The sequence below is a fragment of the Pelmatolapia mariae genome, linkage group LG7, assembly GCF_036321145.2.
Source record: "Pelmatolapia mariae isolate MD_Pm_ZW linkage group LG7, Pm_UMD_F_2, whole genome shotgun sequence".
NCBI classification, from domain to species: domain Eukaryota; kingdom Metazoa; phylum Chordata; class Actinopteri; order Cichliformes; family Cichlidae; genus Pelmatolapia; species Pelmatolapia mariae.
The window spans coordinates 18,718,030-18,734,965 of record NC_086233.1 but is presented as its reverse complement, the minus strand read 5'-3'; the positions used below and the strand labels follow the sequence as shown (position 1 = coordinate 18,734,965).

The following is a 16,936-nucleotide window of genomic DNA, read 5'->3' as shown; positions in this document are numbered from 1 at the left end:
TTTACAAAGTGGATTCAAAAAGAAATTCCAATCAGAATTTGTGATACAAAAGTTCCTTTATTAGCATATATGTTTGTTTGTTTGTTTAAGTAGAAATCACAGCGACCACATCAAAACCCGTACACTGAGAAGCACAAAAAAAGAAAATGGCAAAGATCACGACTTCAAAGACATGAGAATGAGAATTAGAAAAGTGTTGAACTGCTTTACAGGATAGGTTCTTCTATTACACTTAGACTAAAAAGATCAAGTGATAAAAGGTCGATTTTTTTTTTTTAAGTAGCACTTGAAATGTGTCTGGTCCTTCCAGGTTGTCAAAATGACCTATAAAACTAGGTCACAAAGTGGGACCACAGTCGCTGATGTTTTATTGTTTATTCATAGCACCAAGATCCCCAAAGACTCACTCTTCATAATGATGAAGACATCAGGCAGCTTCTTGTGTTGACTTTTTAAACGTTTTCGTTGTGGTCATGTGATAGATTTGGCAAAATTCTGTATTTCACATTACCAAAAGTAGTTTGGCTCCGAGTTTTAGGCAACGTCCTCTGTGCAGCTAGAACAAGTACGAACTAATGGCTGCTGCAGAACGACTATTTGTTCAGGGGGAAGAAAAAAAAAAAACTGCCTGTGTTATGGATATCCACACCTATCTCTGCACAAGTCTGACGAAGGCCTGAACAAGCTGGATGAATGGCTCCTGACCCTCATGACTCGCCTTGGAGCCCGGCGTAGGGGGTTTGGACTGGGTAGAGGGGAGGATGGCGCTGGCAGGAGATGATGGCGAGCCCCTCCGGAAATGGCGGGAGAGGCTTGAGAGAAGAGTGCTCTGAAAGAGAAACGCAATCAAATGCATCATGCTAAGACATGGAGTAAGCATCCTTTATAATCAAGGCTGCTGCTATTTTATGTCTGACAGACGAGATGAGGTGAGAGGAGGCATCCTGTTTTAATACTGTACAAGGTGCAGTTTAATGCCAGCTTCATGATTACACTAGCAACAACTGGATAGAATTCATACATCTTTCTTGAACCCAGATACACAGAAAAACACACTTGTTGGTTCTTGTGTTTGAAAGCAAAAAAAAAAAAAAAAAAACACGTTTGAACAGCTTTGGGTTGGAAGAGATGTGCTGTCTCACCAGTTCTGAGCTGAGCTCTTGCTTGAGCCTCTGTTTGTCTCGAGGGAGGATGGAAGGATCTTTGAGGCACCGAACAGCCTGAGAGATCAACACGTAGAAACAGTTCTCCATGGTGAACATGAGGAGTGACCTGGAGGGGAGACACCAGGTAATCATTTCGATATTTGTATTTGACAGTAAAACAAACAGTATCTTGGAAAAGATGCAATTGGCTTATCGTAGCAACCTGTAAGGAGAAACAGTTGCTGGCCATCTTATGCAACATGAGAGATACATAATGTGTCTGGAAAGGTGTCAAACACTTGGCCCACTGAGCAGCTTTGGAAAATGTGAAGAAGAAATAACTCACATACACATATTTCAGTTTAACCCCAAAGCGTCGTCCTGACAGATGTCTTTTATTTACTTCAGCAGCTTTTTTTTTTTTTTTTTTTTAAATCATGTAGAAAGACTGAGATGTGCTGTTAAAATCACATTTCACTTTCCTATATAAAGGTCAGAAATTAAATGTGCATCTAAACATCTTTACACTGACAGTGGGGGAAGTTTCGTTGGTCTGGCCTGGTTAAGATGCTAAACTAACAAGCAGCTCCACATTACTTCTTAGTTGCCATGTACCAGAGTGTCTCATTTTCTCATTAACTCAAAGCAAAACCCACAGTTTCATTTTCCCACAGTCTGTTTCCTTGAAAGTGTTTCATATCTAGTGTTACACGCCATATCACTCACTTCAGTGCTTGGATCTCCTCTGATGAAGCTAGTGATGCTATACTCAGGGAAACCGGTTCCTTCTTCTTCTCCATCTATTAACAAACAGCAGAAAATGCGAATGCAATAAGCTGTAATGACCTTTGATTATAATAATAAAGAATATAAACACCTACCTCGCTCAACATGCTCAGGCTGACATTGATGGTGGCCAGCAGGGTCCCAAATGAAGGAGCCACGTCAGGGTCAAAAGCCGGAGTTGTGAAGCTAAGCACGAAGAGCGTGCTGTACTCGGCCAGGTCCATAGACTGATACAAACACAGAGACAGTAAGCATCTCATCACCTTTTCATTTTTCTTTAAAAAAAAAAAAAAAAAAAACGCCTGTTTTTAAAGATCTGCAGAAATGTCACCATGCAGCAGGAACAAACAGACCTGGTCCAGGAGTATCTGGCAGCAGTCTGGGGTGAAGTGCTGCAGAGTTGCCAGGGTTTTGCTGAGGATCTTTAGAAGACTGCACTGCACAGCTAGCAGTGCCTTCTGCTCCGCCTCCTCCCTTTCCCCTCCACCTGCTGCTTCTTTAGTTGATGTTTGAGTGGGCCGCTGTGTCCTGGGTAAGGGACCAGGGGGCAAAGCCTCACCGTTTTTAGCCTAAGAAAGAACAACAGAAAACAATCAGCCATTCATCTGAATGTATAAACAACAATCTACAAATTTATATTAAAGAAGAAAAAAAAGACTAAGTTTCTGACCTGGAGGTAGTGATGAAGCATCTTTTTGCTGTGGAGCAGATGGGTGCAGGTCTGGCACAGATAACAAAGGTTTACCTGAAGAGAAAGATGGAAACAGAAACACTAAATTACCAAAAGCTGAACAACAATTGGAGCTGTGCTCTCCTCATTGATGTGGTGATTTCCTTTTGACTTGCCTGAACATCTCTGAGCAGTTTGGGCAGGTGAAACTGCCACTCCTTACAGAAGCTCGAGAGCTGCAGCAGAAAACCAACTGTGTGATCGGCCTCATCCAGGCAGGCCAGGCTCTGCACGGTCCTCACTGCATTCAGACACTGAGCGGGAGAAAAAGTGACGACTTTATTTAAAAGATGCCAACAAAAAGAAGACTGCAGGCAGTAGCTAGACACAATATAACAGGAATACAGTCTTGTCCAAGGGTCAGGAAGCTCAGTGTACTTAACAGGTCCACAGTTGTGCATAAGCTGCACAAATAACTGTTTATTTTTGGAACTGAAGGAGCACTTGGGACTGAGGACTCACCAGGCACTGCACTGGGTGGTCAGGTGCTGTGCTCATAAAAGACTGTCCATAAAAGGACAGGGACAGCAACAACACTCAGGTAGGCTGTGTTGTTTAAAGGATGCTTGGCTAATACTAAGGGGCCCAATGATACTTTTGTTGCACATATTTGGAATTCCTAATTTAAAACTAAATACTTTACTGCTAGACAGACAAAACAGGCAGGCTGAAGATGACATCTTTAGATTTAACCTCCTAGGACCTGGCGTCCACATATGTGGACATCACATTTTGGGATGTCCACACCAAAATAATACATTTTGCTCTACAAGGGCCTGATATCCAGATACGAGGACATTATACTGCCACTGTTCTATCTAAATTCAAAACAAATGTCCTTATATGTGGATCTCATTTCTCTCAGAAACAAAAATCAGGTAAAGAAGAAAAAAAAAAAAAAGAGTTCGGGTCTTAGGAGGTTAGGAAATTCGATGGGTGTCTTTTTAGTTTTACACCCACAGACACATTTAAGAGGCAGCCCTAAAAGAAGACAAGCATGATGACCTGTTTTTGTCTTTTCCCTTGTTAACACAGTAAGTTACTGCAGTCACACCTGTAGTATACGTTCCTGATGCACTCCGACAAAGTCCAGGGCTTCGTTGATGAAGTTGTAGCGCAACGTCTTAAGCAGACTCTCCATTAGAGACATGCAGAGGCGGTACACCCCGGGCCAGCAGGCCAAATCCTGGGACTTCCGGGAGAAGCTCTGCTCAGATACATGTACACACTATGTTAACTTGACATGAATGCACCATGTCCTCCATCATCAATCCATACTTTTATGTGCAAGGTGGGAAGAAAAAAAAAATTTCACCTGTGATGTGCCATTTGGTGAAACCTCATACACACTCAAAAGAGGCAGGCAGATGGTCTGAGTGACTCCCGCTCCTGCCACAGCTGCTGCCCCCTGATGGAAAACAGACAACATCCTCAACATCTGCTCAAATTCTTCTGATCTATAAACTGGGTTTAAAGTACTAAAGCGTAAAAGGTGTGTTTGTGTTTACCTGCGGAGTACGGGCCAGCGTGAGCAGCAGGTGAAGTGCAGCCTCAGTAAAGTACAGGTTGCGTTTCATGCGAAGGCTCAGTTCAACGGCACTGAGCACTGAGGGGAGGAGGGGGACCTTCCTCATCACTGAGACCCAGTGCTCACCATCCTCATCAGTGCGGCACAGCTCCTTCGCCAAGTGGAGCGCCAAAACACACACCTGATTTAAAGGGAGGGAAAAAAAGTATGTTTATACAGTACATGTTGGGACAATTGATCTAAAATAGATCAGAAAACTAAATAAACTTGAACCTTCAACAACAACAACCTCGCCACGCTTACCCCGTCTCTCTGGTCCTTCTGTGGGCCCCGAGGAGAGTCCGTCTCCATGCTGTCCTCGTCCTCCACTGTGTCTCCCAACTGGCTCGTGTGTCGCATGTTGTCAATAAGTGCCAGGGCCTCATCTTTCACCGTCTCACATACAGACAGCAACAACTGGGGCAGCTGGGAAATATCTCCACCTAGATGGCAAAAAACACACACCAAGTCATTACTGCTCCGACACTTTCTTCAAACACAGACAAACATCAGATGTGTGCTTCTTACCGTCCAGTCCCTGAATCTGCAGCACAGAAATGAGTGCGGAGAAGATTTTGGCTTTGGTCCTCTCCATCAGCTGCTGGTCAGCCTGCAGGACACTCTCCAGGATAAGGGAGAGGGGAGACAGGATGTCCGGAGCTGAAGCTACCACACTGGAGATAAAGATTTAGAGAAGATAAAGGATTGAGGAGACAGCTAATGCGCAGTGCTGGGCCTTCACTTGTCAAAGACATGAGTACACACCTTCTCCACTGTTTAAGGAGGATGAGAAGTACAGTGGCCATCATGGATCCAAGTCGAAGACAAGGCGCAGACGTGGGCGTTGTCAACTGAAAGAGAGACCAAGAGTTTAAAAAGTAAACCAGTGATAAGAGAAGAAATAAAAAGTCACAGATTACAGGAAAATATTTCATACTACGGTAACTTACAGCAGCTTTAGTCCCATCTAGGACATCCATGAAAAGGGTCAGCTTAGTTGAGTCCTCAGTTAAGTGCATCACATCAGACTGAATAAATAAAACACAATCAAACATCGTTTTCATCTGAGCTTGTTCTAGACTGGATTATCAAGAGGCAGTTAAAGTCTCAAATTCTGGGAAATGCACAAATTCTTTTTTTCTACAAGAGGCGCATGAGAAGATCAGTACTGCTCAACTCCCATTAAATATGACTAAACAGCAAAAAAAAAAGCCTGTTAGCTTAACTTGGAGTGAGGACTGTATGCAGAGGAGAAATAGTAATAATGATACTTTTTTTTTATTTTTTATCTTTACACATCATCAAATTTTCACTTGATTAACACTGTCAACAATCTGATGATGATAATATTACCGTAGTATAACAGCTACAGAAAATTTGTACATATAATATCATTATTTTCAGGAATTAAACTTAAAATGCAAGTGAAGGAAGGTAGGTTGCAGTACCATCATGAGATCAACGTTTCGCTTTTAAAAGTAACTTTCGGGCCATGATTGTGTGTACTTGAACGTACGTGGTTAGTGGAAAGAATCAGCAACATCCGCCAGGCAGAGATCAACATCTGGGCCTCTGTGAAGTAGCAGATGCCTTCTTCCTCCATCTCTGCCACATGGCACACCAGTGACTTGACGTACTGTGACCAGTACTCATAGCGTCGTGCGTTGGAGAACTTCTGAAGCCCGTCCTTCAAGGACTGTTCCAAAGAGCCGCTGCAATAACACAAATATCCATCAACATTAAATATGTATAATCTAAGACATCATTGTAAATAAAGGGATATGTATACAAAGATGTATTTAATATTAAAAAATAATGTTATTATTATTTAATATGGACTCTGAAATCACCTGACAACATAGTAGATCTCCAGGCCGATGATTTTCATGACAAAAGCACAGGTCTCCAGAACGCAAGGCTGGGGACAAGTTACAATTTCATCATTTCACACGTTTACTGACTTTTAAGTACTCATGGAAACAGTGTAACAAAGCAACATAGCAAAATACCTCTGTGGTGTCTGAAGGTGGGGTGAGGGTTCCAAAAAGAGGCGTCGTCAAATTCTCCCAAAACCTCTCTCTTTGGTTTAAAAAAAAAGAAGAAAAAAAAAAAACACCATACAGCATGTTAATCATGTGGTTTTTCACCTTCACATATTTTTCCAACTCAAAGTGAGACTGAGAACATTTACTTACTTTGTACGTAAGACAGAGATGGCACTATCCCTGCGATCCTGCCAGAGGGCCAGGAGGAAGGCCAGACCTGCTCGGTGTAGCAGTGGGGGGCACCAGTACTTGCCCTGCTGTTTGGAGTCGATCAGGTCCAACACGACATGAAGACAGCTCCACTCACCCAGCAGGAACTCCTACAAGTTTAAAACAAGGATGTCTTTAATGAAGCTGCAGCAGTGGGAAAAGTAAAACCAAAGTTTCCAAGAAGTCACTTGGATGAGTGACGAAACGTTTCTCCCACAAAACGCTACGTCCAGATGAACAGAATCAACTTTTTGGAGATTTACTTTCCTGGATGATTGAGAATGCATCAAGATGTAAAACCAAAGTTACTTCCTGCACTTTATACCTTTGATCCTTCGTTTCCATCTTTGACTTCCAGGTTGAGAAACAGCTCAATGAGGCCAGGCTGGGTTTCCACAGCGACGGTGAGAAACTCAAGGATCATGACTTTGATCCTCATGTCTTCCGTTTTGCTCTGCAGCCGAGTGAGGAACGCATCGCGGATGGCTGCTGCATCGCTCCCGAGACAAGCGTAGACCGACATGGGAGCCACCTGGCAACATGAGGTCAACGCCAGTGTTAAGTTATGTAACAAAAACACCAACCACATATTCACATATTGTTTATAATGGAGGTCTTACTGTGGCGAGCCTTTTGAGCAGCTGGATTGCGAGACGAGGGAGTGCTGGATCGTGTTTGTGGTAGATATATTTAGCTAGGACGACTATTAGATTATTGCCGTGGCCACCGTGCTGTGTCAGCGCCTGCTCCAGTGGGGACACTGTGTCTGAAGGCGGTTTCAAACGGATTACGTTGTTTGTGACAGAAAAGGCCAGTTTGACAGTCTGGATGAGCATCTGACCAGGACCCTCAGAGCCACAGCTGGACAGCACCAAGAAAAAAAATATAATACAACTAATGTCAGTTAAAAAAATAATAATAATGGAGAGCTGAGTGCTTACTATGAGGAAAGGTTGACTGAACACATCCAACTGCTCACCTGCTGGGCTGTGCAGCCAGGACCACATCTATGGTGTCAACTCCAACTCCCATTATATTGACAACTGCCTGTCCAGCTTCTGTATTTGCAAGGCTATAGATACACAGAGACTGCAGGCTGGGAGCGCTGCATTAACAAGGAAAGGAGTAAATAAACAACTACACGAGTAAAAAGGCAACTGTTAGTCAGTTGCAACCATTATTAATTAATCGACAATTAGTTTCATGATTTTTTGGGCAGGCACAAAGCAGGTACAGTTACAGCCTGTAAAGTGTAACTTTAATCCACACAGAAGTGCCAAAAGAGATCCACTTAACACTGGCTCCAAGAGCAAATCAATCCTCAGACTTCCATTGTAAAATATTCAGATTTAGAGCAAACACAGACATTTTTCTAGAGATGTTTGTGTTTAAGAAAAGAAAAAGAAAAAGAAAAGAAGACATTCTAGTATGTCAGCACACATTAACAGCTGTTTATCTCCCTAAACAAGCTGGCTAGTGATTCCCATCCTCTCATCCAAATATGGTCCACTTCTTGCTCCCAAATAGCAAGAAGGAAACAAAATATTTTTATTTTAACAAACTGCAAAGATTAATGCACATTTTACACCATTCCAGTATTAGAGAATCATCATATAAGCACCCTTGTTATGTTTAAGGTTATTACCCTTAAAAGCCTGTTTGTAGGACCTGAATGTTTAGCATTGTGATATTAGAGAAAATGTGCAGGTGACAGAGTTCAGACACTGTTCCTTACCTGCCCTGGTCCTCTCCCTCTGGGCTCAGATTGAGAATGGCATGGATCAGCTCCAAAATAAGACAACCTGCAGCAGCACAGAGAAGCCAGTTTGTATACAAGTTTAATTTGTCTCCAGACAAGAGCAAAGGGAAAAACACCCTCACCTATCCTCTCTCTGACACCATAGGTGTTGTAACGCCACTTATGGTACGTGGGCAGCATCTCCTTCAACACCAGCAGCACACACGGGATCAGACCTTTGTTCTGAGTGCTGCCGAGCTGACCCTATGATAAAAATAAGTACACATGATGCACATTATAGTAGCAGGACAACATTTTGAAAGATTACGTAACTTTTAAAATTTTTTACCTTAACCAGAGTTGTAATGAGACGAAGGAAGGCAATAGTCACGGCATATTCTCCTCTGGGCTGCTCAATCTGAACTAACAGGTTGCCATAGTTACCTGCCTTCATCCCCTCAGCACTGAGGGGGAAAAAAATTAAAAAAAAGTTGAGTAAAACGCTGATATATCCCAGGCATATTAAATAATACGTGGCACTCTGTTTGGCCTCTTTACCTTATGCACTGGGCCATGCTTGTCAGAGGGTTGGAGGCAAAGGGGAGGAAGCCAGTGTGGTGCAGACTGGACCACACCTGAAGATTTTAAATAAATAAATAAATAAATAAAACATTATATGAACTGGGTGAAAAAAGTTCAAAACCACTGGCTTTAAATCCCTCATTTTACTTCATGTTCACACTGGGAGCACTGAGCACACCCACCTTCCCTGGCATCCTTGCAGCCAGCACAGAAAGGCAGTTTACACAGGAAGCAATCACATCCACTGGGGGGTTGATGATGGATGTTAACCTGAGAGAAAAGACAGATTATAATACCAGATTCATATCAAGATTATTTCTGGAAGAGCAAACAGCACAAAAAGTTTAATGTGTGTCACTCAAAAGTTTACTTTACCTCTGCAGCAACATGTAAATGCGTGAGGTGAGAGGCAGGAGGCAGTCAGACACTGTCCAGTCTGTGCTTATGATCTTATGGACTAGATCCAAGATGGGCTTCACGCGGGCACAATGTGCTAAAACATCTGGTAAAAATATCAGTCAGTGATCAACAATCAGCTGATGAATGTGTGTTTCTTCATTAAATAATTCATTTTTAGTCATTTGGCTACTCCAGTAACTGGTGAGGTCAGCTACTGAATCATTGTGTAACTGAGTGGAAATCTTTACGTGTAACTGTTAGGATCTGTTTTTCTGTGATACTTGAACTTATTTTAAACCTGTTGTGCAGGTTTTACAATCACTGTCATACCACATGATCATATGGCCTTATGGATTTACAAGTCTTATCAAGTTGTTTTGCTTCCCAGAAACTCAAGCAGAACTGTATTTAATAGGTTTTAGCTGAGTATATAAGGTATATATTGTGAATGTTACGAGAAATGCAAATAACCATATTTCTTGTCATGTTTATCACACTGCTCTGACTCTTGTGATGATTGCACTTTGTCCCAGATTCAGGCTGAACTAAAGTCAAGTCTGAGACCAAGCTGTGTTCTTGAGATTATAATAAGAAGTTAGTTTATCTCCTTCAACTGTCCTCTCAACAATGATAAAGCATAAGTATTTTTGATACTGTTCTTCTTTCTTGTTAATAAAACCACATGGAAAATAAATAAATAAATAAATAAATAATGAATTAAACACATCCGTAGGTCACATTGTTATTCTTTCGTAATAAATATGGACTCCCTCCCTCCATCCTCTTCTCCTTATCCAATTAATCTGGTCAGAGTGCAGAAGCCTCAATTCATCAATTCATCATAGGGCTAAATACAGACTTTCTTTTACAGGCATATCCCACACTGGCAGAATATGCTGCCAAAATGTTTGCTGTATTGCCCAGATCTTTAAGGAAAACGTTGTAACCATAATAAAGAAAACAAATCCTACCCGTCTGTGTATAAAAACAAAAAAATCCAAAGCAAACAATAACATTAAATTACAGATTTATCCCTCAGATTTTGCTGCGATTATAAACAAAATGAACTGCTATGTACCTGCAGTGGAAACAACATGGAGCAGCATCTCCACCTCGCATGTGAAGAGAGTCCAGGAGCTGTAGGAATACTCCCAGCGTACCACGTAGCCTTGCTCACCTGGACTCATCACCTGGCCCAGCACTCCCTGTGGCATCCACAGGTTAGTCTGGCCTGTGCCTAATGGTTGAGAAAAGACATCCCAATTTAGTCACACAAGAGAAAGACAGGGAAAACTTTCATCTATACTCAGATTTAACAGTAATAATAACACACTAACCGAGAGGATAGAGGAGTTTGGGAGCTTGCCTCCTCCACAGTGTCTCGTCGTCATTGGAGATGATGTCATTAGGCTTATGTTTGTAAACTTGAGTGTAGAAGGACATTTTATCCAAGAAGTTGTACACCTTTCCCAAGGAAGTCAAAGTATATCAATAAATCATTTACAGAAAGATACGTTGCATGTGTGTATGTGTGTGCATGTGCGCCATTTACCTTTTTAACAGTCGACTTGTTTGAAAGCAGTGCAGTTAGAAGCTGCAGCAAGGGTCCGATCTTATGAGGAAACATCCCCACTGCGCTGTCCAGGATCATTCCCAATCCCATGTTTGGCTTCTGGATTAAACATTTAATAAACGAGATACATCGTCAACATTTATAATTCCATTTTATCTTTAATAAAGCTTCTCTTCTGTGTGTTCTTCCCACCAATTCCCAAAAGATTTCAGCCAGACTTGGAGCAGAAAGGACCTCACAGGCAGCATCGATAAGGTGGGAGCTCTGAGTCGCGACACCATCAGTCTGTAATATACATCATAAGAAAGCAAATTATCACCACATGTTATAAATAGGTCTGGGAGGATCAAGACATGTAGAGTCAAGGTGCATACCTGTAAACTTTCTTCTTCAAAAGAGGTGATCACAAATGAGAGGAGACCATAGACGCACATTTTTGCTGTGCTTGCTGTACACTGAAGAAATAAAAAGTGAAAAAAAAATGATGGAATTTTAATGGAAAACAAGACAGTCATCACTCTTTGAGCAAATGTTGGTTGCTACTTACATTTCTATCGATAATTTGTAAAAGTGCAGCATAACTTTACAGATTTTGCAGGAAATCATTATGAAACCTGAGGTCTGAAGTTTAGCACAGGTCTTGACAAGGAAACTGATGCATGATGATCAGTATAATACATTACTAAATGGTAAATGGCCTGTATTTGTATAGCGCTTTACTAGTCCCTAAGGACCCCAAAGCGCTTTACACACCCAGTCATCCACCCTAGGGCTGTGCGATATGACCAAAATCTCATATCCCGATATAAGAATTCTATCGTCCGATAACGATATAAATCACAAAAATGTAACATTTTCTGTAAATTCTGTGAATCTCGGGCAGCTCGTCTTGCAGGAAGTGTTTCCAGCTGCGCGTCATGTAGCTGGAGTCGAGTGTTTTAACCGATGCAGGAAACTATACATTTTTAGACATAAGTTGTAACGGCCGCCGTTTTCTTTGTGAGTATTTATTACACGGCGTGCTGCGGGGAAAAGCCTGTTCTAACGTTTTAGTCTAAGGTTTATTTTTTTAACACCTGGCGGCTCTTTTTTACTTCTCATCTGTAATAATCTGCTCTTTCACGTGATTCAGTTTATTTTGAAAAGTCTCAACAGGATCTTGAGCTTTATTGTGAAAGGTTTATGTGGAACATAAACAAGTGGACACGCGATGCTGTTACCGTCGTTGTTGCTAACCACAACGCATAAAAACAGGCGCTTGTCCGTCCGTAGTGTGGTTATATTAAATAAAAGAGAAAGAGAGAACTTTAAGAAATTAATATAGCCACTACAGTGACCGTCAAAACGATGAAAAAAATATTGCCGTAAACAGTTTATTTTGCGACACCACAAAACAAACGATAGCGTAAAATGAAACGATAGACGTTTTTATATCGTCATCCGATATATATCGTTATATCGAACAGCCCTAATCCACCCATTCACACACACTGGTGATGGCAAGCTACATTGTAGCCACAGCTGCCCTGGGCTACAGGGCAGCTGTGGCTACCTCCTGTTACTATTGTAACAGGAGGTTTTCATTCTGGACACTTCATTATAGATTGGTTTAGATCTGCGCACTTAGTGATTTAATTAGCTGCTGATGACAAACAGAAGCACCCTGAGCGTTCTTTACCACTACTGCTCATGCTGCATGGACTTTATTTAAAGCACGGCTTATGATTTGTGAAAGAACAAAGGTGTGTATCAGCAGGACATCATTTAAAGCTATGTCAGATAACAGAGGCAGCATAACAGATGACAGAGGGAGTTCTCCTTTAAGTGAACAGAATTTTTTTTGCAAATTTGCTTCTTATAAACTTCTAAAGGGTCAATCAATCTTAAATATCTTACATTGTTCCCTGAGACTCCAAGACCTTTGAGCATGGTTGAAAGGTACTTGAAAACACCCAGCTGGAGGGCGGTGTTGCCTATCCTCCTGATCACAGGGCTGGTATCATCTGGTCTAAGTGTGTGTCTTAGCAGGACCCAGGCCAACAATACCGGTGCATGATGAGGGATGTCACCAAATGTCAGCAGCAGCTGATCCATTTCCTAGAAGAGCCAGCAATTCTTATGAGGATTTAAACACATTCTCATTATATGCTCTGCGTGAGTTAACAGAAGCCTAGCCAATTTTAGCCTAATTTATTTAAATGTTTCACTTTGTAAGACAAGTCTGTGAACCAATATTAACATTAAGTCTATGAATGCAGCAGCCAAAAAACAAACTGAACCTTAACCACGTCAGGAGCACTAGAGAACTGGTGCTGATCTGTACAATCCTCAAGAGCACACTTGTGCAAGAAGTCTATGTCCATTCCTTCAACCAGGATGAGCGCGCTCAGGTATCTGCCAGGCAGAGAGACAGACAGGACATCATAAACTACAGAAGGAATGAAATATTTAGGTTTCTGACATATCCGGTAAAAAAAAGTCTATTGAATATGAATCAACTGATGATTACTCTCTGTATAGGAAGACATCATGTCACTGTAATAATGAAAATACTGAAATGTCTTCATAATGTCTGTCAATTAAAAATTATCTGGGAAAGACATGAATCGCACATAAACTTTGTGCCTCTTACCCGATCCGGTCGACCAGCGCATCCATGCTCTTATCTACCAGGTGTCTGTTAGTCTGCCGCAAACCGAAGCCTTGTTCTTTGAACATCTTGGTGAAGTTCAGAAGGTCAGATGGGTTCATCTCAAAGTAAGCATAATACAGAAAGATGATCTCGAGCAGCAGAGACTGTTCTCTCAGACACTGCAGGAACCATCTTGACACCTGCCGCTCCGTCTGAAAAAAATAATATCTACATTATTTTGCATCCTTGACAGGAAAATATCTCCCACAGCTACCTCACAATAGAAAGGATATTAAGCCAGCGCAAACCAAACTTGTGTCATCACCATGAGGTTTCCGTGAGTTTCCCATGTTGGTGCCTCTGCCTTGAAGAGACTCTCAAACTGCAACTGGTATTTGCTCACCAGGTCCTTCTCCAGCTTTTTGACACAGTCACTATACTCAGCCTAAACAACATAACATAACTAAGGTTACATTAGTAAAGCAACAACAATCCCAAGCACAATTAGTTTTTTAAAAGCTGTGTTCCACAATTTAGTGAGTAATGCTAAGACTGGAGCTTCTCACCCTGTAGGGATGTCGCTCATCCTGAAAGTATGTGAGCAGGAGAAGGACACATCTGAGCAAACACATGCGTTCCTCATAGTAATAGTCTGCTATCTGCAAAAACAAACACAAAAGCTGTCATACTTACTGAACTAAACATGTGCTGTGTCAAGAAAAGCAGAAGATCCGTGTACTGACCTTAAGCAGTAGTGCCTGGCTTTGCCGCTCATCCTTGAGTACAACCTACAAAAAAAGGTATTAATTTAACATCGAAACATCTTTCACAACATCTTTTTACGGTCTTACAATTTTTGTTCCTGTGATGCAACGGCAAATCTCAGTTTCACTGTAAACTACAAGTTCAGGCAGATTTCACAACGAAAATATCTGTCAGGACAGATACCTTTAATGAATCACGGGTTCCTCTGTAGTCCTCCTGTAGGTAGCACTGCAAAAGCTGAACACTCTGCTGTTCATCGAGACTCTGTAACATGAAATCATCATTAAATACACACTGCAAAATAAAGACTGGAAATCATTCTTGATTGACATTTTGAAGTCTTACCAATAATTTACTGATCCTTAGACCAAAGTCCTTCAGGGGCTGTGCAACATCTTTGTTCTCTTTTACTTTCTCAGCAGAGGATGAGCTGTAACAGGTGATGCTTGCAGTTACCTTTTTGGTTATTAACTACAGTAAATTTGATGTGAAAATAACTGTAACTATACCTGGGTGGCTTGTAGTAACTAAGTCCTTGATGGAGTCTATCCCAGTGTCTGTCGAGCTCTACCTCTATCTGAGCCTGTGACCATCCAACATTAATAACAGAGAGAAAAATCACTGTGATTGTTTTATTACCTTTAAAAAAGAAAGCATTACAACTAGCTATTTTTTGGAGCAGTAAAGAGTCCAGCACACTTGTTATGTGCTGGACACTTTTCTGCAACAAGGACATACCGGCTCTCTCAACGCAGACCTCCCCAGCAATATGGTCCATAATTCCCTACAGCTCCTGGGAAACAAATTGGTTTATTTTAGAAAAGCAACGATGGGGATTAATGCATTAAAGTTTTTACAGTTTGCTACATTAGAACTGAGCCTTTTAACTAAAGAGGGATGAAGGTGTGGGATTTAATAAGTGTGCACTTCTGTCCACCCTTTTTCAAATATGTAAACTAAATCAGCAAATGTGTAGCAATATTGTACCCTGTTTTACTTTATTTTCATTCAGCAATTTTCTGTTCAATTTATAAAAATTAACTTTCTATGAATTGGTTACATGTTTGAAAGAAACTGAACAAAGCAAAACAAACTTGCCCTGATGCAATCAAACAAAACGACTGACCTACTTCCCAAAACTATAAACACTTCCCCCATTTTCATACATGACTCACTTTCTGTGGGAAGAAAAAAAAAGGATAGGAAACTCAGTACGTCCATAGGGTCCAGAAAGATTTGCATGGAAGCATTAAAAATAACGATTATCTTTATATTTCCAATCATGTTAGTTTAGAGTGTGTGAAAATGGACAGACTATTTAAAGCAATCACTGTAATTCCTACACAGTTAATGCAACTTTTTTGGTAAACCTTGTGCAAAACTAAAACTCAAAGTGTGCAGTTTGATGACATTTTAGTTATTTATTTTACATCTACTGTAGTGAGGTACTAAGACAACAACATAAATGGCAGCATACTTTTTGACCAGACTTGAGATGTCACCGGTACTTTAAAGCTCAATACATGTTTGCATACATAAACATTTGTTGGGGTCCTCAATATCAGTATGTTGTCTTGTTATTATGATATTCATGGATATGTTTTAAATACCTCAGTTCAATGATAGCCCTTCATCAGCGTTCCGTAAAACTAAATTAGTTTATTTGTACTTACAGAGATGGATAGGCTTTTGCGATTTGTTGTCAAGTCTAACTCTTTTTAGTTTGTTTTGGAGGTCAAGTTTAAAGATTTTAAACCTAACTCAGCTGTTTTCCTGACCGTATCAAAACAGTAGAGTTAGCTTCTCAATTAACACCAACTAAGCAAGCCCAGCGGATACTGAATGTAACGGAGAGTCGACGGCTTTATCTCGCTATAAGTACGGTGTCTTTAAATAAACCAGCGCCGTTAATACAATATCTAATGTAAACAGTTTGCAGTGGCGGTATGCTGTTGTTGACATGCGGCTGGCACACCGCGCTACTGAAAAGCCATTCAAATCTTTAGCGGCTAGTACTTGCTAAGCTAAGTGAGCGTGGTGCTAACTGCTCAAACGCAAAAAGTGAAATATACACATCACTGCTGGTCTGATTTAGTAAACAGGAGCGCTGTGTAGAAATGATACCCACTGGTAAACGCTGCAAAAATAACTCAAACAACACTCACTTTAGCTAAAGTAAGTTGCTATGTGCCTACCTGACGCTCATCTCCGATTCCGCCATCTTCGCGTCTGCTATGTGATTGGTTGTTGTGCTGGCTCGTCAGTGACGTCGAAAGCGCCTTCGTTACCCTCGGAGCCAACGGCTGGGAGCCTTGTTCTTCTTCGTGAAGCAGCGGGCGTCCTGAGTTCAACTTTAACGCCATCCTCTGGAGTAAAATAAACATATCCCTATCGTCTCCATACCTTTTCGAAAAATATTTATACTACATTTTGGCAAAACTTCTGTGTTTCCCCCTAACTCCATAATTCAGTATATCATGTATCAAAGCGATCCTCTGGACTTACGGGTAATTAATTTTTTACAAATAATTATTCACGTATTACATGTATAAAATAGCCTGAGAAGTCTGAATTTGACCAAAATAAATAAATACATATTTTTATTTATTTATAATATGTATTTATTTATAAAATAAATAAATACATATTTTTATTTATTTATTTAAAGTATGTGCTTTATGGTGATATAATTATTTCACAAATTTTAAGATTAAAAAGTAAATTTAAGACAATCTTTAAAAGTAACGACTTTAAGAGATACTTT

At 40.8% G+C, this 16,936-nt stretch overlaps 1 protein-coding gene across 1 annotated transcript; it reads right to left on the bottom strand.

The window, feature by feature from the left end:
- Window positions 1-37: 37 nt before the first annotated feature.
- nup188 (nucleoporin 188) lies at window positions 38-16,412 on the bottom strand. The gene is made up of 43 exons (XM_063478242.1): window positions 16,368-16,412; window positions 14,911-14,965; window positions 14,682-14,755; window positions 14,518-14,602; window positions 14,356-14,436; window positions 14,151-14,195; window positions 13,974-14,066; window positions 13,733-13,852; window positions 13,408-13,619; window positions 13,055-13,169; window positions 12,672-12,872; window positions 11,150-11,230; window positions 10,968-11,060; window positions 10,755-10,874; window positions 10,540-10,666; window positions 10,281-10,439; window positions 9,179-9,305; window positions 8,986-9,073; window positions 8,780-8,856; window positions 8,571-8,685; window positions 8,365-8,485; window positions 8,219-8,285; window positions 7,463-7,588; window positions 7,104-7,344; window positions 6,809-7,015; window positions 6,424-6,593; window positions 6,238-6,307; window positions 6,079-6,146; window positions 5,745-5,940; window positions 5,179-5,256; window positions 4,994-5,079; window positions 4,757-4,902; window positions 4,493-4,671; window positions 4,170-4,370; window positions 3,977-4,069; window positions 3,716-3,868; window positions 2,778-2,915; window positions 2,602-2,676; window positions 2,285-2,500; window positions 2,027-2,158; window positions 1,872-1,945; window positions 1,143-1,272; window positions 38-829 (listed from the first exon to the last, which is right to left on the bottom strand). The coding sequence occupies exons 1-43, from the start codon at window positions 16,391-16,393 to the stop codon at window positions 650-652; spliced, it is 5,241 nt and encodes a 1,746-aa protein (XP_063334312.1). The 5' UTR covers window positions 16,394-16,412; the 3' UTR covers window positions 38-649.
- Window positions 16,413-16,936: the final 524 nt, after the last annotated feature.

Excerpts from the sequence above, each read along its gene's own strand:
- nup188 (XM_063478242.1), bottom strand. The coding sequence starts at position 16,393 with ATGGCGGAATCGGAGATGAGCGTCAG. Across the intron at positions 7,345-7,462 it reads CTGGCTGCACAGCCCAGCAG|CTGTGGCTCTGAGGGTCCTG; the intron begins GTGAGCAGTTGG and ends GGTGCTGTCCAG. Across the intron at positions 7,016-7,103 it reads TGCTCAAAAGGCTCGCCACA|GTGGCTCCCATGTCGGTCTA; the intron begins GTAAGACCTCCA and ends TCATGTTGCCAG.